The 26,731-nt window shown below is 46.7% G+C and overlaps 1 protein-coding gene across 1 annotated transcript; it reads right to left on the bottom strand.

Annotated features, from left to right (window-relative positions):
• Nucleotides 1-546: 546 nt before the first annotated feature.
• Nucleotides 547-25,886, bottom strand: DUS3L (dihydrouridine synthase 3 like). The gene is made up of 13 exons (XM_035120032.3): nt 25,668-25,886; nt 22,387-22,699; nt 21,232-21,837; nt 19,954-19,995; nt 17,571-17,723; nt 15,958-16,074; nt 13,145-13,210; nt 12,513-12,623; nt 6,318-6,414; nt 4,552-4,627; nt 2,786-2,974; nt 1,651-1,779; nt 547-722 (listed from the first exon to the last, which is right to left on the bottom strand). Exons 1-13 carry the CDS (start codon nt 25,700-25,702, stop codon nt 650-652), a joined length of 2,007 nt encoding a protein of 668 aa, XP_034975923.1. The 5' UTR covers nt 25,703-25,886; the 3' UTR covers nt 547-649.
• Between the last annotated feature and the right edge of the window lie 845 nt (nt 25,887-26,731).

Below are 26,731 nucleotides of genomic sequence, written 5' to 3'. Positions count from 1 at the left end.
GGTCTAAATAATATGCTGCAATATTATTTCTGCTACCCACCTTTTCCCTCTATGAGGACCTCAAGATGGGCAGGCATATTTATCCTCCTCCCCATTTTATCCACAACCACCACCCTGTGAAGTAAGTTCAGCTGACACAGAGGTGGTGACTGGCCCCCCAAAAGTTTCATAACTTGAGGGATTAATCATTCTCCACCTAAGGGAGTGGGGGTTGTTGCTGCTTAACAACCAGTTGAGAGTGGCATGATGCTGAGGTTGAACCTGCTCTAATTGGCTGTGCGATTCTGCGGGAGTTTTCCTCCTGTATGTTTCGCTGAACGTCTTCCTGCAGGGCAAAACCCTCTTTGTCCCTTTCCCCAGTTGAAACCATTGTTAAGACTCCCCCCTCTGGACTCCATATGTGTTTTAACAGCTAACAGGTCCCCTTCACCCTGGATCAGACAATGAAATGCATGTATAAGCAACTGGATCGGTGCCGTCTTGAAATGTCCTGGAGAGGTTGTCGGGGGCAATCATCCTCGAGGCAGACTACACACAGAGGCCAAATCAAAAATAGAACTTTTATTATTATTATTCAAAACCAAGGGATACATAAGATGTGCATTGGAGACAGGGCCTCCCCCATCTTGCCCCAATGACGATGGCCCTCCTACTTGTAAGAATTTGCCTTGTGTTTTGGAAGGAAAGTGAAGCTGGCAGGAACAGGACCCAGAAGCATCTCACTGCAAGGAGGAGAAATGGAGAAAACTGCAGACACATCTCTAAATTCTTCCAAAAGCACACACACACCTGTGATGATAGCTTGTGCACGACAGGCTCCTGAACTCTTATTATGAAATGAAAACCCCATAGGGCACACAAGTGCCATGACAGAAATCTCAGAGGTGCACATTTTAGACCGCTGCATGCCATTCTCCCAATTTCTAGAAGGAACTATGGAAAGAATGACAGAGAGGAAGGCAATTTAGCTGGGATGTTGGGACAGAATTTGCATTGCCCTTTTTGTACTTCTCCTTGTTCCTCTGAAGAGCTCAGAGTGAGATTTGCACCTCACAACAAGCATGTGAGGTAAGTTAGGCTGGGAGATCAGGCCCAAGGCCATCTGAGCGAGATTCGCAGCCAAGTGATATGAGCTTCCCTTCCCACACAGCTGGGCTAGAAGAGTTTTGTCCTGGTTTGGGAAAGAAAAGTTGTTCCCTTCTCATAACCCTCCTCACCCATCCAGAAAGTGTGTGTGTGTTCTGCAAAATCAAATTCACCCACTGCGTTCTCTCTGTTTGGCCGGAATCAATGGTTTTCATGTTGCCTAGCTGATGCAAGCTTTTTGTAACCTCCACTCTTGACTACTTTTAAGATGCTGTGGGTGGGACAGGCCAGAAGCCTCAGCTAGGGGCCACTGGCCCTCATGGATTTGGGAGACAGGAAGCCCCATGGCTTGTGTTGCATCAGATGCAATAGGGTCCGGTTCTAACTTTAATCACTCCCTTCAGGGGCTAAAACCCACATTTCTGGTCTGGTTCTACATCAGCCTTCATAGCAGCTGAAGCAGCTTCTCTCTCCCCCCCCCCACTTCTACATAGCTAATGCAGTTGTGTGCTTAACATGCACAGAAAACTGTCGCTGCTTGGCAAAAGTTCAAACCCTTTTTACCTGATCTTAATCCAGTCACCCACGTTCTGGCTTGCCATTAAGGTCTCCAAATAGTCCCGGCCCATGTAGTAAGGGGGTCTTTCGTTAATCCTCTGAGGCAGGCGCTCCAGTAAGCCGGCTGGAATGTACCTGCCAAAGTAAAAAAGTAAAGGTAAAGGACCCCTGGACAGTTAAGTCCAATCAAAGACGACTATGGGGTTGCGGTGCTCATCTCGCTTTCAGGCCGAGGGAGCCGGCGTTTGTCCACAGACAGCTTTCTGGGTCATGTGGCCAGAAGGACTAAACCGCTTCTGGCGCAACGGGACACTGTGACGGAAACCAGAGCGCACAGAAAGGCCATTTACCTTCCCACCTATTTATCTACTTGCTTTCAAACTGCTAGGTAGGCAGGAGCCGGGACAGAGCAACAGGAGCTCACCCCGTTGCTTGGATTCGAACTGCCAACCTTCTGATTGGCAAGCCCAAGAGGCTCAGTGGTTTTAGACCACAGCGGCATCCCGCATTCCAACCTGCCAAAGTGCCAAAAAAGGAAGACTCGTTTTCCATGACAGTAGGAGAACAGCCTCATCTGGGTCGCTCTTCCCACTCACCCCAGAAGTTAGGCTTATTCAAATCCAGCTATAAACATGGGAGATACAGGGCAGTCTTAAACAAGGCTGTTGCGAAGCCCTGCCTTTTTGAGAGGAGAAAACACCACTGAGGAATAAAGAAAGAAGCGGCAGCTATCTCTCTTGATGCTTCCCCAATTTTAATTGCAGTGATACTATGAACTCACACTTAGCAGGCATATTCTGTATATAGTGCTTTAAAAAACAACCACTGTATCTGGTCGTCACTAGCAGCAAGTTTCTAGCTTTCCCCGGTGTCAAGCTAGGCTTTTAAAATACATGAACTTGTTTCTCAAAATCTCCAAAGCCTGAGAAGCAGATGCTGAGTAGGCTGTCCCTGCAGCGTGTCACACATAGCAGAAACTTAGTGGTGCGTTAAGATGTTTGTTGCAGGATCCAGTCTTGCCTTCCTTACAAAAACTGAACTGACCTAAGCGCCTTACAGGAACCCAAGGCCAGCTGCTATTACTACTTGGATGGAAAGGCAAAATGCAGTGACTTGGCAAGGGCTGAGGAGGAGCTTCTACCTGCAGAGAAAGGAGAGCCATTCCAGCAGAAACTTCCTGGTTTTCTCCACTCCCTGCGTGTCTGAGCCCCAATGTTCCAAGCCGTAGTTGGTGAAGTCCTTGAGGATGTCGAGCCTCTCTCCCGACGAGATGTCCCAGTGCCGGTGCTCTTTGATTTCAGTGAAGATCCAGGGCTTGATCAGCGCCCCCCTGTGGCCCGGAAGAACGACAGCCGTGAGAAAACCATGAGCAGAATCTACGCGTACACACACACACACACACGGAAATGCTCAGGTTCTAATACCAAATCCCCGAGTGGTATGCCTGCCGCCCTGGCAGAACGTAAGTCCGCGAGGAGAAACACGAGCACGTCACCGAATATTTTTGCAATCTAGATTTGCATAGCGAGAACCCACTAGGGGAACTTTTGGGATTCAAAAGTAACACATCGTTATGATTTGATACCCCCAGGTGATTTCATGTTCAAACAGCCCCACCACCCGCAAAATCTAAGGGAACGGGAGAGGACCATTTGCCAGTCGGTGATCCCCTCGAAGCCTTTTCCCAGATGCCGGGGACTGAACTGGAGCGTTCTCCTTGCAAACAGATGCATGACCACTGACCAATAGCAAAAGACGGAGCCAGAAGCAGGAATTGTGTGCAGGGGTAGCAACAGCAGCTGTGGCAGAGATCTGGCCCATGTCCTTTAGGAAGACGTGGCTATAATGTGGTCTTAGGCTACCGTATGTTCAACCACATGGATCTTAAGCAAGTCTCTCCTCCTCCCCACCCCCCGAGCATTACTGTATAGTGTTGTGTTCAGCAAGGTCCAGAATTATTCTCTTTTCTTTCTGTTTAGCTCCATGCATTATTTCAAAATGAGGATCCTTGCCACTCCTGCCTTCTGTGACAACCACGCCTGCTTCTGCTATTACAGCTGGACACGATTTTGTAATGGCAATCTTAACCTTAGTCCTTTGGGGCTGGGAAATGAAGTTATGAACCTGCCTTCATACACCGATCCCAGGGCTACACCAGGTACGTTTTTAGCCTTGGAACTGAGTGACCCGAACCGCCCGGTGAACTCTGTGCCAGACCATGTAAGTTACTGCAGTCGTACCTTGGAAGTCGAACGGAATCTGTTCCGGAAGTCCGTTCGACTTCCAAAACGTTCGGAAACCAATGTGCGGCTTCCGATTGGCTGCGGGAAGCTCCTGCAGCCAGTCGGGAGCCGTGGAAGCCCCGTCGGACGTTCGGCTTCCAAAAATAGTTTGCAAACTGGAACCGTCACTTTCGGGTTTGCAGAGTTCGGGAGCCAAAACGTTCGAGAGCTAAGCTGTTTGAAAAACCAAGGTACGACTGTACTGTCTTCACGGGCTGAGCTTTGACACAACCCCTAAACCACAAAGGACCTTGTGTCTGTGCATGAGCTGCATGCTAATGCGTGCTGCAGCTTGGAGTAAGGCAAACTGCAGAAATGTAAGCTACCTGCTCTGCAGCTTGTTTCCCTGCAGAGCAGGAGAACTTGAGCAGCTGCGTGCACTAGCGCAGAGATCACACACAGACTAAATTGCTCAAGGCTGATCCAAGGCTTAGAGTTGTGTCTGACTGAACCCAGCCATTGACTGGCTTCCCAGGGTTTTAGGTGCGAGTTTCCCCCAGCCATAGCTGGAGAAGCTGGAGACTGAACCTGGACCTTCTGCTTGGGGGGCGGGGGGGGGAACCCACGAGGGTAACAAAGGGTGTTTTCTCCTCCAGACCACCCAAAACGAAGGGAAGACACTTGCCGAGCAATCATAATTCCCGAAACTCCACTCTGCATGGCTTGATCAGCATCTTCGAAAGACAAGATATCTCCGTTCCCTGTGTGCCAAAAGGAAAATAATAATAATTCAGGGGTCACCAAAGAAATCCCCAATACTTCAGATACACTTTTGCCAGGCAATAGGGCCTTCTTGGTGGTGGCGCCCTCCCTGCGGAACGCCCTCCCATCAGATGTCAAGGAAATGAACAACTATCTGATTTTTGGAAGACATCTGAAGGCAGCCCTGTTTAAGGAAGTTTTTAATGTTTGATATTTTAGCGTGTTTTTAATAGTCTGTTGGGAGCCGCCCAGAGTGGCTGGGGAAACCCAGCCAGATGGGTGGGGTATTATTATTATTATTATTATTAATAAAAATTTGCTGCTTCTCTTAATAGTTCTGACCACTTATTTATGGCTCATTCAACTGTGCCTGGCCACAGTGATGCCTTTTGCAAGTACAGTGGTACCTTGAAAGTCAAACTGAATCTGTTCTGGAAGTCCGTTCGACTTCCAAAACGTTCGGGAACCAAGGCGTGGCTTCCAATTGGTTGCAGGAAGCTCCTGCAGCCAATTGGAAGCTACGGAAGTCCTGTTGGACATTTGCGTTCCAAAGAACTTTTGAAAAAACTGGAAGAATCATTTCTGGTTTTCGATCTTTGGGAGCCGAAACATTCGACTCCCAAGGCGTTTGAAAACCAAGGTACGACTGTAAATGGATTTGAAACAGCCCTGTCTGTAAACGAGGTTGAGGTTGCACAAAAAAACCCACTAACACTTAAGACACCTCCTCCTCCTCCCTTTTTATTTTGTGGTGGCAGCATGCAGAGCGCTGCCCAGGAAGCTTACTATCTAAGAAACAGGAGAACCAGCAGGCAGCTTCCGGTCCAGATCTGACCCAGATCTGACTGCCACCAGGCCTGCCCCTTCCTGATGGCACTAAAAAGAGCTTCTCCAATCCAAAGTATTTATTGATGTCTTCAAGGAAAGAGGGAAACTGTTCCGAATGACCGGGCAACAACGAGCCGCACGTCTTCTGTAGTCTCCACTCACCTCCAAGAAGAGGCAGGAGTCCAAACTAGAGATTTCAGAGAGGAGGAAAGAGACAAATTGCTCCGTGACCCCCGTGATGTTCTTTGTGCCAGCCCACAGGCTAGCTCGGCTGCTGACCACTGATCAACGAAGAAGAGTTCTGATGGGCCAGACTAAGGAAGGTCTATATTGACCAGCATCTTGTTTCTGACCAGTAGCCAGCCAGATGCCTCCAGGAAGAGACTGAAAACAACAACCCTCCTCTGCTGTTGCCCCCGCCCCCCTACCAATCATCAAGCAACTGGAACTGGGGTGAAGTGCATCTGAATACAGAGGTTTTAGTGGTCATAGCTGGCAGACCTCTCTTCCTCCCCCATGGACATTTCTGATCATCTTAATTCATCCCACAAGTTAGGCGTCTTTCGGCTGTCCTGAACTTACTTCATTGAGCATCCTTGAGTTCTTGTGCTTGGGGCAGGGTGGTAGTGCAAATATGGGAAGGTTAACTGTATGGCAAGAGAAAAGATGGATTTTCCAAAGATTCGCAGAAGCAGGAGGAGGAAAAGGCGGCTTGATGGAGAGGGAGGCAAACCCAGCCCAAGCAATCCAAACCCCAAAATTGCAGCAAAGCATTACATATCCAAGCTCCAAATACGTTGCAGCGCCGGATTCAACACAAAGAAAGCAAAACCGGCACGTGGAAAGAACAGAACTACCTACCGAAAAGAGGCATCGGACTAGCAATTTTTGCACACTCTGCTATGTACTCCCAGTTTGCCGCCTTTGTGTACCGCTGCTCTCTCGACCGGCCATGAAGCTAACGGGGTCAGAAAAGGGACAGTTAACGCCTCCGTCACAGATTCCAATGGCATTTTTGAAATGCTTAGGTAAGAACAGAGATGTGGTCTATCAACCCCCACAAGGTGCAATTGCTACATGGAACCTCCACATGCAGAGGCAGTCTACTTTAGGATACTGGTTGCCAAAGGGCAAGAGCAGGGGAAGGCTGAAGCCTTTGAGTCTCGCCTAGGGGCTTCTCAAAGGCAGCATTGTAAGGCGCGTGTGAGATCTCTCTCACACACGAGGGGTTCACGCAGGCACCCCCAAACTTCGGCCCTCTTGGACTACAATTCCCATCATCCCTGACCACTGGTCCTGTTAGCTAGGGATCATGGGAGTTGTAGGCCAAAACATCTGGAGGGCCGCAGTTTGGGGATGCCTGGGTTAACGTCTAGGTTGGACAAGCGAGGGAAAGTCCTTACCATCTGCTTTTATTCAATATTCACAGAGAGAAACTTGGGAATGTGGCCTCTCGGAATAATGGCATTGCTCTGAGTGAAATCCCACTCCGTCCGTCTCTTCCACGTCCTCATGAGTCATCGCTACAGGTGCTGGAAAGTGCCTTTTGCCTGTGAGCTCTTTGCTCTCCTACCTTCAAGACCCACCATGTTCTGGGGGTGGGGGCCTGGAATGCTTTCTAAAGACACTGAATCTGTCAGCTGTCTCTCCCCTGGTGCTGCTTCTTCCTTCTCCTGTCCCATTATTTCCCAGCTTTCCCGTCTGCCTCTAAGCTATGACCTCCTGCAAACCATTGTTGTAAATCTATACCGTCCCGCTCTTCTCCACCATTCCTCCTCTGCTCAGTCTCTGACAGTATGGCCTTTTAAGATGTGTATGCTTGGGGAGGGGGGAAGTGTTATTGTTTTGTATGTTGTTATGTTATGCATTTTCGTGTTTTTATACTGTAAACTGCCCTGTGCTAAGAAACTTAATCAGCGCTGTGGGTTAAGCCACAGAGTCTAGGGCTTGCTAATCAGAAGGTCGGCGGTTCGAATCCCTGCAACGGGGTGAGCTCCTGTTGCTCGGTCCCAGCTCCTGCCCACCTAGCAGTTCGAAAGCGCATCAAAGTGCAAGTAGATAAATAGGGACCGCTCCGGTGTTTCCGTGCGCTGCTCTGGTTCGCCAGAAGCAGCTTTGTCATGCTGGCCACATGACCTGGAAGCTGTCTGCGGACAAACGCCGGCTCCCTCGGCCTATAGAGCGAGATGAGCGCCGCAACCCCAGAGTCAGACACGACTGGACCTGATGGTCAGGGGCCCCTTTACCTTTATTTTTTTTTTCCAATTGATTTTTATTATTTTTTCCTTACATCAATATAAATCAACACAATACAAACACAAAATTATAAACCAATCTCGTGAATACACCAACTAATTGCACCTTCTCTTAAAACCGTTCTGCCGAACTTGACTTCCCCTTTACATCGTTTTGGTTTTATTTGGTCAGAATCTTGATTATCCGCTTTTTTACTTCTTTACACATTATATCATCATACATGATCCTGTCTTCTAATCAGACCATATTTTAACAGTTGTAGATATTATATCAATCCTGTAAGTGATTTTACCATATTACAATGCCTTCTAAGATATTCCCAGAATTTACTCCACTCCTTGTAGGTCTTTTGATCTTTTTGCTCTCTTAACCTTCCGGTCAACCTGGCTAATTCTATATATTCCGTCATCTTTCCTCTCCACTCTTCTACTGATGGTATTTCTGTTGTTTTCCATCTTTGTGCAAGTAGGATTCTAGCGGCAGTGGTGGCATACATAAATATTTTTACATCCTCTTTTTTAATTTCATTCCCTATTAAACATAATAGAAACAGTTCTGGCTTTTTAGGGAAAGTGTACTGTAACATTTTTTTGATCTCATTATATATTATTTCCCAGTACGGTTTCACTTTTTTACATTGCCACCACATGTGGTAAAAATTACCCATTTCCTGCTTGCACTTCCAACACCTTTTGTCCTTTATTTTATAGATTTTTGCCAGCTTGACTGGAGTCAAGTACCAACGATACATCATCTTCATGATGTTCTCCTCGAGTATCGTACAAGCAGTGAATTTCAGATTTTGGCTCCAGAGTTTTGACCATAAATCTATTTCAATATTATGGCCCACATCCATGGCCCATTTAATCATTACCTCTTTGGTCTCCTCATCTTTGGTGTTCCATTCTAGAATGTAATCATATGCTTTTGAAAATAATTTCTTATCTCCCTCCACTATGTCTAATTGAAATTTTGATTTACTGTTATTAAAGCCACTTTTTTATAATCTTCTTTAAACAGGTCCCTTATTTGATAGAATTGGAGCCAGCTTGTCATTTTACCTTTCAATTCTTCGTATGATTTTATTTTCCATTCATTTCCAGATCTTACTATTATTTCCTCATATGTCAGCCAGTTGGCTTCCATATTTTTTTTCTTTATTGTCAAAGCTTCCGTTGGAGATAACCACAATGGAGTTTTCCTTTCTAACAAAGTTTTATATCTCTCCCAGACCTCGTATATCGGCCTTATCAGGACATGTGACAAGAAACCTCTATGAGCTCTAACTTTATCATACCATAGGTACGAGTGCCACCCGTACCTATTATTAAATCCTTCCAGATCTAAAAGATCTGTGTCCTTCAACACCATCCATTCCCGAGCCCATACCAGGCAGGTCGCCTCATAATATGTTCTTAAATCTGGTAGGGCGAAGCCTCCTCGCTCTTTTTTATCTATCAATAGTTTGTATTTTATTCTCGGAGGCCTCCCCTGCCAGATAAATCTTGAGATCTTTTTCCTCCATTGATCAAAATAAGTCGTCCCTTTAATTACCGGAAGCATTTGAAAAAGGAAGAGTATTCTAGGTAACAAATTCATCTTTATCGTATCTATCCGGCCCCATAGTGAGAGATTCATATTTTTCCAACTTTCAAGATCTTTATCTAACTCCTTTCCCAATGCCTCGTAATTGTCATTGAATAGATTTATATTCTTAGATGTTAACCACACTCCCAGATATTTAACCTTTTTTGCTGCCATAATACCATAATTATTCTGTAATCTCTCCGCCTCTTTTTTGCTTAGATTTTTAACCAACATTTTCGTTTTTGTAGTGTTCAGTTTGAAGCCCGCGAGATTGCCAAATTCGTTTAACTCTTTCAGAACCTCTTTCATACTATCTTGTGGGTCCGCCAACATCAGAACAAGGTCGTCGGCAAAAGCCTTTTGTTTAAATTCCTTCCGCCCTACTTTTATTCCTTGTATACTCTTGTTTTCCCTTATATTTTTCAATAACACTTCCAATACTGAAATAAATAACAAAGGTGACAGGGGGCAACCTTGTCGAGTGCCCTTACCAATGCTCAATTCCTTGCTTAACACTCCATTTACTATCAATTTAGCTTTTTGATCTTTGTAGATAGCTCTGACCCCATTCAAAAAATTTTCTCCCACACCCATTGCCTCCAGATTTTTTTCCATAAATTTCCATGAGATATTGTTGAACGCCTTCTCAGCGTCGACAAAAATTAAGGCAGCTTGTATATCAATTCTTCTATCTAAATATTCAATTACATCAATCACGGTTCTTACATTATTTCTCATTTGGCGCCCAGGCAGAAATCCCGATTGATCTTTATGTATAATTTCATTCAATACCTTTTTCCACCTGTTTGCCAAAATGTCTGCGTAAATCTTATAGTCCGTGTTAAGCAGCGAAATAGGGCGATAGTTTTTAACATTCATCAAGTCAGTATCTCCTTTTGGGATCAGTGTAATGAAGGCACTTTTCCAAGAGTTCGGGATCTCCCCCCTTCTAAGAATGTCGTTCATTAATTTCAACAAGGTCGGGGTTAGTTGTTCTGACAATTCTTTATAAAATTTCGCTGAAAGGCCGTCAGGCCCTGGGGCCTTTCCCACCTTTAGCCTTACAATTTCTTCAAGTAGTTCTTTCATTTCAATAGGTTCATTTAGATATTGCCTTTGACCTTCAGATATTTTTCCCAACGTATGAGATTTTAGATACTTTTCTATATCCTTCTCCGCCTCTTTACCCTTTTGATATAAATCTTTGTAAAATTTCTGAAATTCTTTTCTAATTTCTTTGGGGTTTTCAGTGATCTTACCACATTTCATTATTTTATTCACAGTATTGTATTTCTGTTGTTTTTTAAGTTGCCAGGCTAGAAGTTTACCACTCTTATTGGCATATTCGAAATTTCTTTGCTTTATCCATTTCAGTTTCCACTCAAGCTCTTGACCTACAAGCATTGAATATTGTGTTTGCAGTGTTACAATGTTTTGTTTTATCTGAGAGTCTCCCGGCTTGCCAGCTAGCATTTTTTCATTTTCTTTCAACTGTTGCATTATTTCTAATTTTTTCTTTTCTCTTTCCCTTTTCTTGATACTGCTTTGCTGAATTAGAAAACCCCTTGCGACAGCTTTACCCGCGTCCCAAACAATGTTCAAATCTGTTCCTTTATCTAAGTTTAGCTCAAGGTATTGTCTTATCATTTCTCTCGCCTTCTCCACCACAGTTTGATCATTAAATAAACTTTCGTTCATTCTCCATCTATATGATATCTCTTCTCTTTTTAGTTCTAGATATATAGGATTATGGTCGGAGAGGGTTCTTGGCTGAATTTCTACTTTATATATTTTTGATATCAATTCTTTTGACATCCATATGTGGTCTATTCTCCCTGCACTCTGATTTGAATTGGAGTAATAAGTAAATTCTTTTACATTAGGGTGTTTGTACCTCCAGATGTCAATCAGATCCATGTTTTCTACCATCCTAAAAAAACTTTTGGGTAGCTTCCCCTCAAACATATCTTTACCCCTGGCAGTTCTGTCCAATTCTGGGGACACCACACCATTACAGTCACCCATCAGAATTATTTTTTGGTCCAAATACTCTTGTAGGTTTTTCTCCATTTTTTTGTAAAATTCTGCTTTCCTTTGATTGGGAGCATAGACTCCTATAATCAAAATTTTCTCTCCTAACACTGTTACTTGAACAGCTATAACTCTTCCCTCATCATCCTTGTAAATCAAACTGGGTTCATATTTCTCCTTTATATATAAGACAACACCTCTCTTTTTTTTCACATCCAATGTTGCAAAATCTAAGCCTAATTTCTTATTAACAAGAATTCTTCTATGTTTTTTTGAAATGTGAACTTCCTGTAAACAAATAATATCTAATTTTTGTTTTCCTAATACATATTCAAATTTATTCCTTTTACTTTTACTATTCAAACCATTAACGTTCCAAGACTGTATTTTCAATGCCATATTTTTTATTCAATTAGTATCAATATTATATTTATTTTTCTTCTTTTTCGTTTACCCTTTACCTTTAAATGAAATAAAATAAAATTAAAATCTGGCTGGCCACTGCTGGAAACAACAGCATGTTGGCCTAGATCAGGGGTAAAGGTAAAGGGACCCCTGACCATTAGGTCCAGTCGTGACCGACTCTGGGGTTGCGCGCTCATCTCGCATTATTGGCCGAGGGAGCCGGCGTACAGCTTCCGGGTCATGTGGCCAGCATGACTAAGCCGCTTCTGGCAAACCAGAGCAGCACATGGAAACCCCGTTTACCTTCCCGCTGTAGCGGTTCCTATTTATCTACTTGCATTTTGACGTTTTTTCGAACTGCTAGGTTGGTAGGAGCTGGGACCAAGCAACGGGAGCTCACCCCTTCACAGGGATTCAAACCGCCGACCTTCTGATCAGCAAGCCCTAGGCTCAGTGGTTTAACCACAGCGCCACCTGGGTCCCTGGTTCAAAAAGGGGTAGTCAACCTTTTTATACCTACCTCCCACTAATGCATCTTTCTTGATGGTAAGATTCCCTTACCGCCCACCAGTGCTCAATGGAAGGAGGATTCAGCTTGTGCCATAGAACCCCCTACCACCCACCTAGAATCTTCAAACGCCCACCACAAGTGGGCAGTAGGGACCAGGTTGATAAACCCTGGACTAGTCTGATGATAGTAGGGTGGATGCAGTTTCTTGTTTTGTTTTTAATGAAGTTACTGCTTATCTGAATGTGGGTTAAAGAAGGCTACTGTACCGTGACCATAGAGGCTCCCCACTCCCGGATGCTGGGAATTAGCTTGTGAGCCAGGTTGGTTTTCTCTTGCACCCCGGTCCGGATCTTCACAGTCAAGGGAACATCCAGCACCTGCCAAAGAAAAGAGGAACAATGAGCCAAGCGAAGTGCGCCTCGGAAGCCGAACCTGAGCGCAAAGAAGCTGGACTCTTTGGAGATTCCTTTGCCGAAATCTTTCACCAACGGCTGCTCTGAGAATGCACAGAGGGGGCCACAGAGTAGAATAATCCCTTTCTTAGACCAGTGACTTCTGTACCAGATGGGAAACTCAAAAGCCAGCCCTCCACAACTGAGATAAGCAGGAAGAACACCACGCCCCACCACAAGGGCCTTGTAATAATAATAATAATATTGTGATGATTATGATACCCCAACCATCTTGCTGGTCTGCCCTGGGCCCTGGACACATTCATCACAAAGAAGCAGCCAATAAACAGGTCAAAGCTTGAAGATTATGCAACACTGTGCAAAGGTGATACGAAGGGAATGACTGTGGTTGCAAGAAGGAGCAGCGTGGGGGATCAGAAGCATGAATGAAATCCAGGACTGCTAGGAGCCAGCCAAGAAAAAAACCACACCAAAACCCAACTTACATAGTTCATGCCTCGGACAATCTGCTCGAACTTGTTGGGGCGGTTCATTAAGCCGCATCCTCCCCCCTGGGAAGAGAAAGGAGAGGTGAAGCATGTTTTGAAAGATCACTAGGGGGGGCGGGCGGGAGGGTTAAGGTCATAATCTCATTATCAGAATGTTGTTTATTGATTATAGCTTGGCTTTTAATACCATTCTCCCAGACATTCTTTTTAAAAAGCTGACAGATCAGGAACTTTCTTCTACCATCTGTGGCTGGATTAAAGACTTTTTGAGGGATCAGACACAAACAGTGAGGATTGGGACTGTTACATTCTACCTCCCTGAAGCTTAGCACTGGCACCCCACAGGGATGTGTGCTAAGTCCCCACCTGTACTCATTGCACACATATGACTGCATATCACCTGATCCATCCACAGTCATTCTTAAGTTTGCAGATGATGCTACCATAATGGGCCTAAATGCAGGCGGAGATGAAACAGCGTACAGGGGGGAGGTTCAAAAAGTATCTACATGGTGCTTAGAGAATAACTTGCACCTAAATATTAGTAAGACAAGGGAGATGGTGTTGGACTTCCGGAGCAAGAGAGGGGAACCTGCCCCGTTGTATATTGGGGGGGGGAGGCTGTGTGGAGAGTCTCCTCCTTTAAATTCCTGGGAGTTTACCTTTGTGAAGACCTCACTTGGAAAAACAATATAACTCAGGTGGTTAGGAAGGCCCAACAGAGACTCCATTTCCTCAGGATCTTGCGAAAGAATAATGTTAAACAACAACTGATGGACTCCTTTTACTGGCCCACAATAGAAAGTGTCCTTTCATATTGTATCACAGTGTGGTATGCTGGCCTGATAGCCATGGACAGAAAGTCCCTACAGAGGGTGGTGAATACAGCACATGGTATCATGGGCTGTCCCTTGAGTCCGCTAGATCAGTGTTTCCCAACCTTGTGCCTCCAGCTGTTTTTGGACTACAACTCCCATCATCCCTAGCTAGCAAGACTCAGGAATGATGGGAATTGTAGTCACAAAACATCTGGAGGCACAAGGTTGGGAAACACTGCGCTAGATGACATTGCAAGGGATTGTTGCCTTAGGAGAGCGAGAAAAATTCTCAGGGATGACTCACACCCCGGCCATCACCTCTTTAATCTTTTATCCTCGGGCAGGAGGTATAGAAGTATAATCAGCCGTACCAACAGGCTAAAAAATAGCTTTTATCCGTGGGTTGTTAGGCTGCTGAACAAAAAATAACATAGTGAAACTGACTTGCGAGGAGGGGTGTTGTTCGATAAGAGATTGAATGTTTGGAGGGAGGCTCATTTAATCTCAGTGTACACAGGTTGTACAATGACAATAAAGGTATTATTATTATTATTATTATTAGAACTGATTTCAGTCCTTGATGGTCTGGGCTTCCCATAGGTTTTGCCACAGGTCCATCAGCTGGAAGGAGGGAGAAGTGCCAAACTTGGCAGAACTTTTGCTTTAAAAGAAAAAAAGGTGAGCTGCAATTTTGTAAGACTTGGAGAAGTTCCTTTAGGCTCCCCATCGCTTTCAAGCTAAGTAACGGGCTGAGTTGAATTGAATTGAAGGGAAAATTAAAGGTAAAGGAAAAGGACCCGACAGTTAAGTCCAGTCGCGAACAACTCTGGGGTTGCAGTTCTCATCTCACTTTACAGGCCAAGGGAGCTGCAGGCGTTTGTCTTCAGACAATTTCCCCGGGTCATGTGGCCAGCATGACTAAGCCGCATCTGGTGAAACCAGAGCAGCACATGGAAGGGACGTCTCCCTTCTCCCTTGCTGGCTGTGGGGCGGGTGGAGGGAAAGCCAGCTTTCCCTCCACCTGCCCCGGCGATCGCGGAGGGGGAGGAGGGGGTCGGAGCAGCCCGATTTTGGGCTGATCCTGGCGCCCCCTCGCCCCTGCCGATTGCGGAGGGGGAGGAGGGGGTCAGAGCAGCCCAATTTCGGGCTGATCCTGGCCCCCCTCGCCCCTGTCGGTTGAAGAGGGGGAGGAGTGGGGTCGGAGCAGCCCGATTTCGGGCTGATCCTGGCGCCCCCTCGCCCCTGAACGACCATGGCTTTCTTTGCCCCACTGTGGCCCCTCCCCCCGTGCCTTGGCCCCCCTTGCCCCCCCCCAATTTTGATCCTGGCTACGTCCCTGTTGGCAGGAGCAGGGACAGAGCAACGGGAGCCCATCCTGTCGTGGGGATTTGAACCGCCAACCTTCTAATCGGCAAGCCCTAGGCTCAGTGGTTTAGACCACAGCGCCACCTGCGTCCCTTAAAGGTAAATGGGGGGGGGTCTAATCCGAGGGGACTCAGGGGAATTCATTTCAAGTGCGGCACCCTCAGAAACAAATCAGAAGGGAAAAGTTTGGAGCCACGTGTTTGGGAGTCAAACTACATTGCTCTAGGCACCTTCTCCTTGACATGCTAAGCTTCTACGTGGAGGGATATTTATCGATTCTGCGAGCCCTTCCTAGACCAGAAACAGGTTGGCAAGCTCTGTGGGAACTAGGCTGGAAATGGAATACATATAGGAAACTGCCTGATAGTGAGTCAGACCAAATCACTGGTCCACCTAGCTCACTGCTGTCTATGTTGACTGGCAGCTGCTTTCCAGGGCTTCAGACAGGAGCTCTTTGTCCTAGAGATGCTAGAGATTGAACCTGGGATATCTTGCAAGCAAAGCAAATGCTCCGCCACTGATCTATGGGCCTTCTGAGACATGACGCTGCATTTGACACTTTTTAATACTTTTGATACTTCCTAGTGCTTGAAAGCACTAGCATGCTTGAAGGGATCAACGGGCTACCTTGTTATAGATGAGGTCGATAGGGCAGCCCACATTGATGTCCACAAAATCCACTTCGATGGTCCGGTTGAGAAGCTCTGCGCACTTGGTCATGGTGTCTGGGAACGCTCCTTCCAGCTGCAGAGGCGTAGGGTGAAAGAGGGTCAAAGGGGTGCACCAACTCACGAGAGCAGCTTATAGGCATTGCACGTGTGCCACATTATTCATAGCTGCCAAGTTTTCCCTTTTCTCGCGAGGAAGCCTATTCAGCATAAGGGAAAATCCCTTTAAAAAAGGGATAACTTGGCAGCTATGCATTATTTATCTGCAAGAATTCCCCAACTCGCCTGTCACATCTGTGACATCGCCTTTTTGAGGTTTGCACCCCCACTCAGCATGTATTACATAAATCAAAACAAAACATATCAATAGAATACAGTGAAAAGACAGACAGGTATATGGGAGACTTAAAATACTATGATTTAGAGCAGGCACCCCCAAACCTCGGCCCTCCAGATGTTTTGGACTACAATTCCCATCTTTCCCGATCGCTGGTCCTGTTAGCTAGGGATCATGGGAGTTGTAGGCCAAAACATCTGGAGGGCCGCAGTTTGGGGATGCCTGTTTTAGAGTAAAACACATGAGCTTCATGGCTTATCTCCTCCCTCCAGTGCTGCTGCAAGGAGGCTGGGAGCACCTGCCTCGGCCCTAACTTGCTATGTCTAAACCCAACAAACTATGGCCAGTGTCAACCATCATTTAGGAGAACAAGGCAACTCCAAACAGGCGCTTATTGTATCCCAAACTAGGGAGACAATATGAAAAACAAAGAAAGAAACCCCCGAACAAAAGGGAATCTTCTCCTTCCACCTTCACTTCTGCTAACTACCAAATGGAGCTGGCAATGGCTTTTGGGAATACCTGGAGGGGAGGGTTATCAGGACCTATTAGCTTCTCATGGGGGAGCATCTATCAGCCGGAGGAATAATAATAATAATAATAATAATAATAATAATAATAATAATAATAATAAATTATTTATACCCCGCCCATCTGGCTGGGTTTCCTCAGCCACCCTGGGCTGCTTCCAGCAGAATACTAAAATACAATAATTCATCAAATATTAAAAGCTTTCTTAAACAGAGCTGCCATCAGAGTGTTGTTTATTTCCTTGACATCTGATGGGAGGGTGTTCCACAGGGTGGTGGGTGCCACTACCGAGAAGGCCCTCTGCCTGGTTCCCTGTAACTTCGCTTCTCGCAGGGAGGGAACCGCCAGGAGGCCCTCGGAGCTGGACCTCAGTGTCCAGGCAGAACAATGGGGATGGAGACGCTTCTTCAGGAGCTACAGGGAGCCTTCTCTCTCCCTCTCCTCCAACTAGGAAGAACTCCCTTCTCCAACCTCCAGTGGCTGTGGGAAGGCAGAGGTGAAAGGAAGCACAGTCCAGCCTCTGCCACCAGCCATGGGGAACTGGGACCACTTTGCGCATCATGGCAGCCAGGCAGAAGACGGCAACCAGGAGAAGACCAGCAGCGCTATCTCCATCAGCCGCAGAAGAAGCGGCTTGCTCCTGTTCTCGCTTCCCCCCCCCTCGCCCCCAGTATGGCCATATTGCAAGTCCGCCGTCAATCTACCTGAACGCCAAAGAGATCCTCTGTGTGGTGTCTCTTCAGCAATGCCCACTCGGACGACTGCCCCTGAAGCAGGTTCGTGCAAACAGCCATCTCGCCGCAGGTGACGTCCGCCCCAAACCGCTTGCATATTCTTCGGAAAGGAAGGTTGCCGCACTGAAATTCCCCAGAAGAAATCAGGAGAATGGAGGGTTACGGTTGCCTCGGGGCAGGTCTCGAGCCAGCACAAGCAAGGCGCCGCGTTTAAACAAAGACACGGCCCGATCTCGCGGCGTGCGGCGTTTTGAGGGCTGAACGGGAATAGCTGCTGGCGCTGCAACCCTGCAGCTAAGCGCCAGGGCTCTTTCCATCCATTTCAGCAACTTCACCATTCCAGCTTTTCACCTGTTCCTAACCAGACCGCAGCCAAATGTTCCGATAGAGTGGTACCCTGGTTCTCGAACTTAATCCGTTCCGGAAGTCCCTTTTGGAAACCAAAACCTTCCAAAACCAAGGCGCGATTTCCCATAGGAAGTAATGCAAAATGGATTAATCCATTCCAGGCTGTTGAAAAACTACCCCTAAAATGCTTCTCCCCACCACCCCAATCAACGCAATCATTCGAGATCTCTCTCTCTCTCTCTCTCACACACACACACACACCAAAGCAGCTGGGCTTCAGAGCGCTGCTGGGACGCTTTTCCTCACCGGCCCAATCAGCGCGATCTCTCTAAAAACGGAAGCACAACACTAAAAGCGGAAGCTCAGAACACGTTCTACTTTTTTTAAAAAAAAACCCGAGAACCGAATACTCACTTCCAGGTTTGGGACGTTCGGGTTCTAAGTTGTTCATGAACTTGGCTGTTCGAGAACCAAGGTATCATTGTATCTTGTTTTTGTAAGCCTTAAGCAGAACTCCCCCCCCCCAAAAAAACTAGCATGCTTTAATTGTCACAGCAACCAGGGGGCATGCAGGTTTTGTTGTAAGAATTGGCCAAAGTAGCCAATTCTTACAACAAAAAGGGTCCCAGGTGGCGCTGTGGGTTAAACCACAGAGTCTAGGGCTTGCTGATCAGAAGGTCGGCGGTTCGAATCCCTGCAAATGGGGTAAGCTCCTGTTGCTCGGTCCCAGCTCCTGCCTACCTAGCAGTTCGAAAGCATGTCAAAGTGCAAGTAGATAAATAGGGACCGCTCTGGCGGGAAGGTAAACAGCGTTTCCGTGTGCTGCTCTGGTTTGCCAGAAGCAGCTTTGTCATGCTGGCCACATGACCCGGAAGCTGTCTGCGGACAAACACCGGCTCCCTCGGCCTATAGAGCGAGATGAGCGCCGCGACCCCAGAGTCGGACACGACTGGACCTGATGGTCAGGGGCTCCTTTACCTTTTTAAGCAGAACTCCCCCCCCCAAAAAAAACTAGCATGCTTTAATTGTCACAGCAACCAGGGGGCATGCAGGTTTTGTTTTAAGAATTGGGAAAGGTGACAAAGATTCAGCTACGTATGAGTAACGAGGGCAGCTATTCTCGGGTAAAGAAAGGGGAATTGGAAAGCCAGTTGCGGTACGTTGTTGGCAATATGCTGATGACACGCAAACTGAAGCACGACCCAGAACACGGTTATAGGCACTGTTAGCGGGCAGTTCCCTAGACCAGATGGATGGGAGGTTACTTGCTCTTGATGGGGTTACACACCCTTTGAAGGAGCAGGTTCATAGCTTGGGGGAACTCCTGGGTCCCTTGCTGCCATTCGAGGCTCAGGTGGCCTCAGTGGCACGAAGCACCTTCCACCAGCTTCCGCTGGTGGCCCAGCTACGTCCCTATCTGGGCAGAGGTGGCCTAACTACTGTCATCTGTGCTCTGGTAGCTTCCAGGTAATATTACTGCAACACATTGTACGTAGTAGGGCTGTCTCTGAAGATGGTTCGGAAACTTCAGCCGGTGCAGAATTTGGCAACCAAGCTGCTCACCGGGACAAGGCGGTTTGAGCGTATAGCACTGATCCTGGCCCAACTGCACTGGCTGCCAGTCAGTTTCTGGGCCTAATTCAAAGTGCTGGTTTTGACCTATAAAGCCTTGAATGGCTCAGGACTGTAGTACTGTAATACTTCAAGTACCAACCAGGACTCTGAAATCACCACCAGAGGCCCAGAAGGTGGCAACAATGCTTTCCCCAGAGAGACTCACCAGGTGCCTTTGTTACGTATCTTTAGGTGAAAACATTCCTTTGGCTAATTAACATTCTACAGCCTTTTAAATGTTTTAGTGGGAGAGGGGGCTATTGTTTTGTTGTTTCTGTTTTAACTATGTGTGCTTTTACCTTGTATTTTTAGGTTGTGAACCACCGAGATCTTGTGATGAAGGAAAGTCTATAAAGCAAGCAAGCAAGCAAACAAACAAACATCTACCTACCGTTGTTAAAGGAGCTAAATAAAGCTTCTCGCAGAGATTTAGCTGTAAGACAAAATCGTGAATATGTAAGTCATGCGTCGGGAAGGGTGAGGTTATTAACTGTGGGCTAATAATTTATGCACTGCTATGAAGGATACTGTGGCCACATCATGAGAAGAGAAGAATCCCTGGAAAAGACCCTGATGTTGGGAAAGATGGAGGGCACAAGGAGAAGGGGACGACAGAGGACGAGATGGTTGGACAGTGTTATAGAAGCGACCAACATGAGTCTGACCAAACTGCGGGAGGCAGTGGAAGACAGGAGTGCCTGGCGTGCTCTGGTCCATGGGGTCATGAAGAGTCTCTCAAATCAAATCAAAGTTTATTGAACGGTCACAGACCAATTCGACTCATGTGGCGAGTCGGCAGAGCATAACATAAAAAGATACCAGGGACAATTTCAGTACAAATTGAACAACGATTACACTTTAGAGTTAAAAAAACATAATAAGATTAAATGTTAGCATTCCCCTGCGAATTGCCGTTGGGAAACTCTTGTTTCCTACGTCTAATAGCAGATACACAAAATTTTGCAACATTGGTCGTGATTTCGGGGTCCTTGTCCTCTACCAGGGCTCTCAGGCGTTGGGCATCTGCTACGTACTTGAACTTTTGAAAAACTGGGGTAATAAAGGACAAACGTAAATCCTCGTAGAGGCTGCAGTATAGCAATACATGTGTATTTGTTTCTCCTTCCGATGAGCCACATGGGCAAATACGTGTCTCATAAGGTTTACCCTCGTACCTGCCTTACAACAGGGCAGAGGGGAGTACATTAAATCTGACCATGGAGAAGGAATGTCTATACTTAGATCATGAAGAGTCAGACACGACTAAATGACTAAACAACAACACGAATGAGTTTTGAAAGCAAAAGGACTAAACCCTCTCTTGGGCTCAAGGGCAAGAAATGCATTGCCTTGGACTTAATATATATGAATAATGCAAACTGCTCATTTGTTGCCATCCTGACAAGTAAAGATTCATCTTCCAAGTCCTGTGTGTGGAGTCTAATTCAGGCATCCCCAAACTTCGGCCCTCCAGATGTTTTGGACTACAATTCCCATCTTCCCCGACCACTGGTCCTGTTAGCTAGGGATCATGGGAGTTGTAGCCCAAAACATCTGGAGGGCCGCAGTTTGGGGATGCCTGGTCTAATTCATCCCTGAGGTTTGAGGGCGAAACCTCTGCATCGCTCTGAATAACTAAAAGGAAAATGGTAACACAAACAGCCCTTACCTTTCTCTTCTCACACGGTCTGAGTTTCACAATATCTTCATCTGTCACAACCCCAGACGTTTTGAGTGCGGATTCCATTGTGTCCAGCGGCTGACCTGGACTCTCTAGTTCCTGCACCGTGGGACCTTCTTTTGGCGACGAAGGAACAACCTTTGCCACCTCTTCTTCTGCAGCTCTGAGATCCACACTTCCTGGAGAGGCAGAAGAGTTCGCGGCCTCTCTCCCCACAGCGGGGTGTGTGATCGCCACTTGGCTCCCAGCCCCCTTCGCATGGTTGGGCTTAGCTAAGCGGCAGAGGTACTGGCTGGACTTGTCGAAAGGAAACTTCTTCTTGCGCAGCTGCTGCTGGAGGTCTTTGCCGAGGCTGTTCTTCACGGTCGGCGGATTCCCTTCCCGCTGCTTCAAAAGGCCTTCATTGACGACGTTCTCGTAGTCCTCGCCCAGGTGGGTTGCAGCAAACCGGCAGGTGACCCCGTACATGCACCTGCCGAACATCTTGAAGAGTATGCAGCTGTCTCCAAGGTCTGGTGGCTTGGTGGCCATATATTCTTTGACGCTGTGTAGGAAACGGCAGCGTGAGCCAAAGAAGCACTTATCGGCCCGTTCCTTCAACAAGAGAAAAAGGCTGCTTTAAAGGAGGGTAGCATAGGTTTTTAAATATATACAGTATGAAGTTGCAGGTCGTGCCCTGATCATCTTACACCCTATGCTTCAGCAACCTCCATTTTAAAGGTAAAGGCACCCCTGACCGTTAGGTCCAGTTGTGGACGACTCTGGGGTTGCGGCGCTCATCTCGCTCTATAGGCCGAGGGAGCTGGCGTACAGCTTCCTGGTCATGTGGCCAGCAGGACTAAATCGCTTCTGGCGCAACGGGACACCGTGACGGATACCGAAGTGCACGGAAACGCCGTTTACCTTCCTGCCGCAGCGGTACCTATTTACCTACTTGCACTGGTGTGCTTTTGAATTGCTAGGTTGACAGGAGCTAGGACAGAGCAACAGGAGCTCGCCCCGTCGCAGGTATTCGAAGCGCCGACCTTCTGATCGGCAAGGTTTAGACCACAGCGCCACCCGCATCCCCATGCCATTAAGAGGGCTAGCTCTCAAATTTTGTCAATCTGTTCATCAAGTCCTAATCATCCTCACACAGTTTACCTGGACGACTGATGGGCAGAGGCGGTTCTTCTCGTAGTGAGTCGGCTTCATGCAAGGGCGGCCCTTATTCTGCCCCCGGGCCCTCTTTTGGCCCTGAGGCTCCTTCGCAGTTCTGTTTTCCTCTTCCGCCGGGCTCCTTTCTTCTGCATTGCTTCCATCTTTCCCCAGCTTCTGCAATTTGGCAGGAGGCTCATTCAGGTCTCCACTGGTATTATTCTCTGCACTGTCCTCCGCAGCTAGCACATCTTTCTCATTCGTCACCTCCCCTTCCCGATCAAGGTACGTGTGGAACTTTTCCTTTGTAGAGAGGTACCTATAGGGGAAAAAGGTTACGAAGCTTTGTGTCCACACCACATTACCTACGGGTGATGCTTCATAGAGACAATGAGGGGGGTTAAGTCAGTAGAGGGCTACATTTTTGAGATTTATCGATTTACCGGTTTTTAAATCAGAACTTAACTACAGTACAGTTGTCGAACAAATTGGCTCCTGAACGCCGCAAATTCGGAACTAAGTGTTCCGGTTTGTGAACGTTTTTCGGAAGCCATACGTCCGACACGGCTGCCGACTGAGTGCAGGAAGCTCCTGCAGCCAATCGGAAGCCGCGCCTTGGTTTTCGAACGGTTTCGGGAGTCAAACGGACTCCCGGAACGGATTAAATTCAAGAACCAAGGGTTCAAGAATATTCAAGAATAAGGGTTCTGTTTTACCACACGGTGACAAAAATACTTCCCATCAGATGAATCTGCACCCCAACCCCCAATAATTTTTTTAAAGTTTATTTATTATTGCATTTATTTTCCATCTTTTCTCCAGTGGTCTCAAGATTGCAAACATGTTTCTCTGCCTCCTCCCCATTTTATCCTTCCCACAATCCTGCAAAAGCTGAGAGACCGTGACTGACTCCAAGGTCACCCACTGAGCTTCATAACTGAGAGGGGATTTGAACCCTGGTCTCCCAGGTCCTAGTCTAATACTCTAGTCACTTACACCACCCTGTGGGCTCTCAAATAAAAATGAAAACCCCACACGTGCTCCAAGAAGCTCCGTGCATACGTGTCTGAGACGCTTTGTCTTTTTAAAAGAGAAAATGACCCATCAGAAATTTGCGTCATGAACGAAGGTTACGGGTTTAGGAAACATTCATAGGAGTTGGAATCCTCCTGTAAGGGAAGCCCTGCGGCACATGTTGCAAAGCTACCAAGTTACCATTTGCTTTGCAACCCTTAATCACAATCTTAAATCTTTCATAGAATTATAGAAATGTAGAGTTGGAAGGAACCCCCAAAGATCATCTAGTCCAACCCACTGCAATGCACGAATGCCCAAAATGCAGTCGTCGTCCCCCATCCAATTTGAAACTATACCGGACTTGGCTTAGCTTTGCAAATGTGCTAGCAATTTTATTGCTGCACTACTTGGTGAGCAGATTACCAGAAGCTGCAGCTTGATCAACTTGATCCTCTCCCCCTCTTTCCTTTGATGGAACTCATATTTGGGGACTTCCCTGGCTTTTTTCTGGCCCACGTAGGACCAGTCTGGATAGTTGGCTTGGTGAAGATTTGACATTTCCCTCCCCAAACAATTTTGATTTGAGATTCTATTGAAAAGAGGCTGCATTTTAATGTTGTATTTAATCTTGTTTTTAACCTGTATTTTAATCAATTGTTTTATATCCGGTGTTAGCCACTCTGAGCCCAGTCTTGGCTGGAGAGGGCGGGGTATAAATAAAATCTATTATTATTACTATTATTATTATTATTAGCTCTATAACGGAGCACATGATTTGCATGTGGGGAAACTCCAGGCTCATTTCCTTGGAAAGGGTCTTAACTGCTTTGCATTAGACCAGGCATCCCCAAACTTCGGCCCTCCAGATGTTTTGGACTACAATTCCCACCATCCCTGACCACTGGTCCTCTTAGCTAGGGATCATGGGAGTTGTAGGCCAAAACATCTGGAGGGCCGCAGTTTGGGGAGGCCTGCATTAGACCGTGGCAAACTCCCTCAGACAGAAATGTGCTGGGCAGTCCCAGTGGTCCAACTTGGCATGAGACAGCCTTTTCTAGGCAAAGAGTTATGTTGGGGGATGTATATGGTCTGCTTCGCAAAGTGACTGAGAGCTTAACCCTCCTCACCTTCCCGCTTTTTAAAACCAATCGCTATTTTTATCTGATCAGAAACTTTGTTTAAAAAAACAAACCAACACCGCCATTCAGAGCCTTTCAACCAGTTATATACCAATAAAAAAATCCCCCAGCCCCGATCTGCTGCCCTGCGCTGTTGCTTTTAACGGCTTCCTACTGGAGTGGGGGTTGAGAGGGGAAGTAGAGGCAGCAGGAGCCAAGGTCAGCAGACTGAAATTGGGGGTAGAGGTGTTGAAAGGGAAAATGATGGTGGTTGGGTTATTTTTTTGGGGGGGGGGGTTATAGCCAGTGGAGAGGAGGGCTGCCTGCTTTGCACGCAGAAGAGCTCGGGTTCAACCCCCCCCCCAAGTTGGTACTGACCTTGAAAGCCCTAAATGGCCTTGGCCCAGTATACCTGAAGGAGCATCTCCACCCCCCACTGAGGTTCAGCTCCGAGGGCCTTCTGGCAGTTCCCTCCCTGCGAGAAGCGAGGTTACAGGGAACCAGGCAGAGGGCCTCCTCGGTAGTGGTGCCTGTCCTGTGGAACGCCCACCCACCCCATCAGATGTCAAGGAAACAAACAACTATCTGACTTTTAGAAGACATCCTAAGGCAGCCCTGTTTAGGGAAGTTGTTTGTGTTTGGTGTATTTATCATGTTTTTAATATTCTGCTGGGGGCCGCCCACAGTTGCTGGGGAAACCCAGCCAGATGTGTGGGGTATATATAAAAATTATTATTATTATTATTATTATTATTATTATTATTATTATTAAGGCATCAGCCTAAGAATGGGCAGGCCCAAGGTAATATTCTAATGGGAGCTGCCCAAAGTGGCTGGGGAAACCCAGCCAAATGGGTGGGGTATGAAAAATAAATTATTATTATTATTATTTGGGCATCAGCCTAGGAATGGGCATGCTAATATTCTAATGGGAGCTAAAAATAATTATTATTATTAACATTCCAAGGCCACACGCCCCACCCCCGAAAAGACGCTGCCTGTCAGTGCAGGAGTTACTGAGCAAGAGGGACCAATGGGTTCAGTATAGGGCGGCTTCCTATGTTCCTTGGGGTGCAGAACTAGGGAAGGGAACGAGGGAGGGGGGGTCTAAGGAAGGTTTGGGGTGCGGAGGATGGGCACCCTAATACTCACTGGGCTCTGATAGGGGCCACCCCAGCAGCCTCCATTGGGGTGGGGGCGAGAGCCACACACCCACAGCCCTCCCCAGGCCCACACCCTCCGCCTTCCGAGCAATTCAGACAGGCAGCGCGATCACGCGCGGCATTCAGCACCCCCGCAGCAGCCGCACAGCGTGGCTTCGAGCGCTTCCGGTACCAAACCGGAACCTACCCGGCCGCTTCCGCTTCCTCTGCCTGGAGCGTGGAGGCCGAGTTACTAGAGCGACGCCGACCAGGGAGGAAGGAGGAAGAGCAAAGGATTCTAGCGTCCCCTGCCGGAGGTTCCGTCTAAGCTTTTTTTTACCTTGCGCGGGAGAGAAGGTTGGGAAGGAGGGAGAGGCGGGGCTTAGCGGAAAGGGCGGGTTGGGATTGGGGAAAGCGGGAGGGCAGGGCCTCGGAGGGCGGGGCTTAAATGATAGACGGGAGAGAGAATAAAAATGGCATTGATTTTGTGTTTGGGAAGCAGCAACCCTCAGTGTTTTACGGGAAAAGAAAAGAAAAATTCAAAAAAACTTTATCTAAGAGGGAAGAAATAGGATGAAATATAAGGATGGTATACTGTTCACATTGCGAAGAAGAACCTATGTTGAATTATGTATTTTGTTTTTTGTATTATTTTTGTATATGATTGAATGAGAAGAAGTTGAATTTATGTCACATATATGTTATTTTTTGCAACATTTTAAACAATAAAATTTATTTTTAAAAAGAAAAAAAGAAAAACTTTATTTTATTTTATTTTTTTATATTTTATTCATTCATTCATTAACTCATTCGTTTATTAAAAAAAACCTCAATAAGACTACCACTAACGAAATGTTGCAATAGCAATTTTAAAATGTACAGAATGTCAAAGCCGCAATGGGATAGGCTAAAGCCTCGAATTAAAAACTCGTGCAAAGCTCTGTGGAGAAAAGAGTTGAATATAAATGAAAATTATTTTCCTTAAAAAAAATGCTTGCATGGAATTTGGCGTCATCACCTGAAGAGGGCAGCACATGCCTTTCCTATTCCCATGCTTAGCTTGGGGAAAGAGGT

The sequence above is a fragment of the Zootoca vivipara genome, chromosome 6, assembly GCF_965207765.1.
Source record: "Zootoca vivipara chromosome 6, rZooViv2.hap1.1, whole genome shotgun sequence".
NCBI lineage: Eukaryota > Metazoa > Chordata > Lepidosauria > Squamata > Lacertidae > Zootoca > Zootoca vivipara.
The sequence above is the reverse complement of the archived record's forward strand: the minus strand, read 5'-3'. Positions and strand labels throughout refer to the sequence as shown.

What these genes read in the sequence shown, in the direction of transcription:
- DUS3L (XM_035120032.3), bottom strand. Translation starts at nt 25,702, where the DNA reads ATGGAGGCTGCTGGGGTGGCCCCTATCAGAGCCCA. An exon ending in TCTGCCCATCAGTCGTCCAG is followed by an intron (nt 21,838 to 22,386) that starts GTAAACTGTGTG and finishes CTCTTGTTGAAG; the next exon opens with GAACGGGCCGATAAGTGCTT. An exon ending in ATTTAGCTCCTTTAACAACG is followed by an intron (nt 17,724 to 19,953) that starts GTAGGTAGATGT and finishes GGGGAATTTCAG; the next exon opens with TGCGGCAACCTTCCTTTCCG.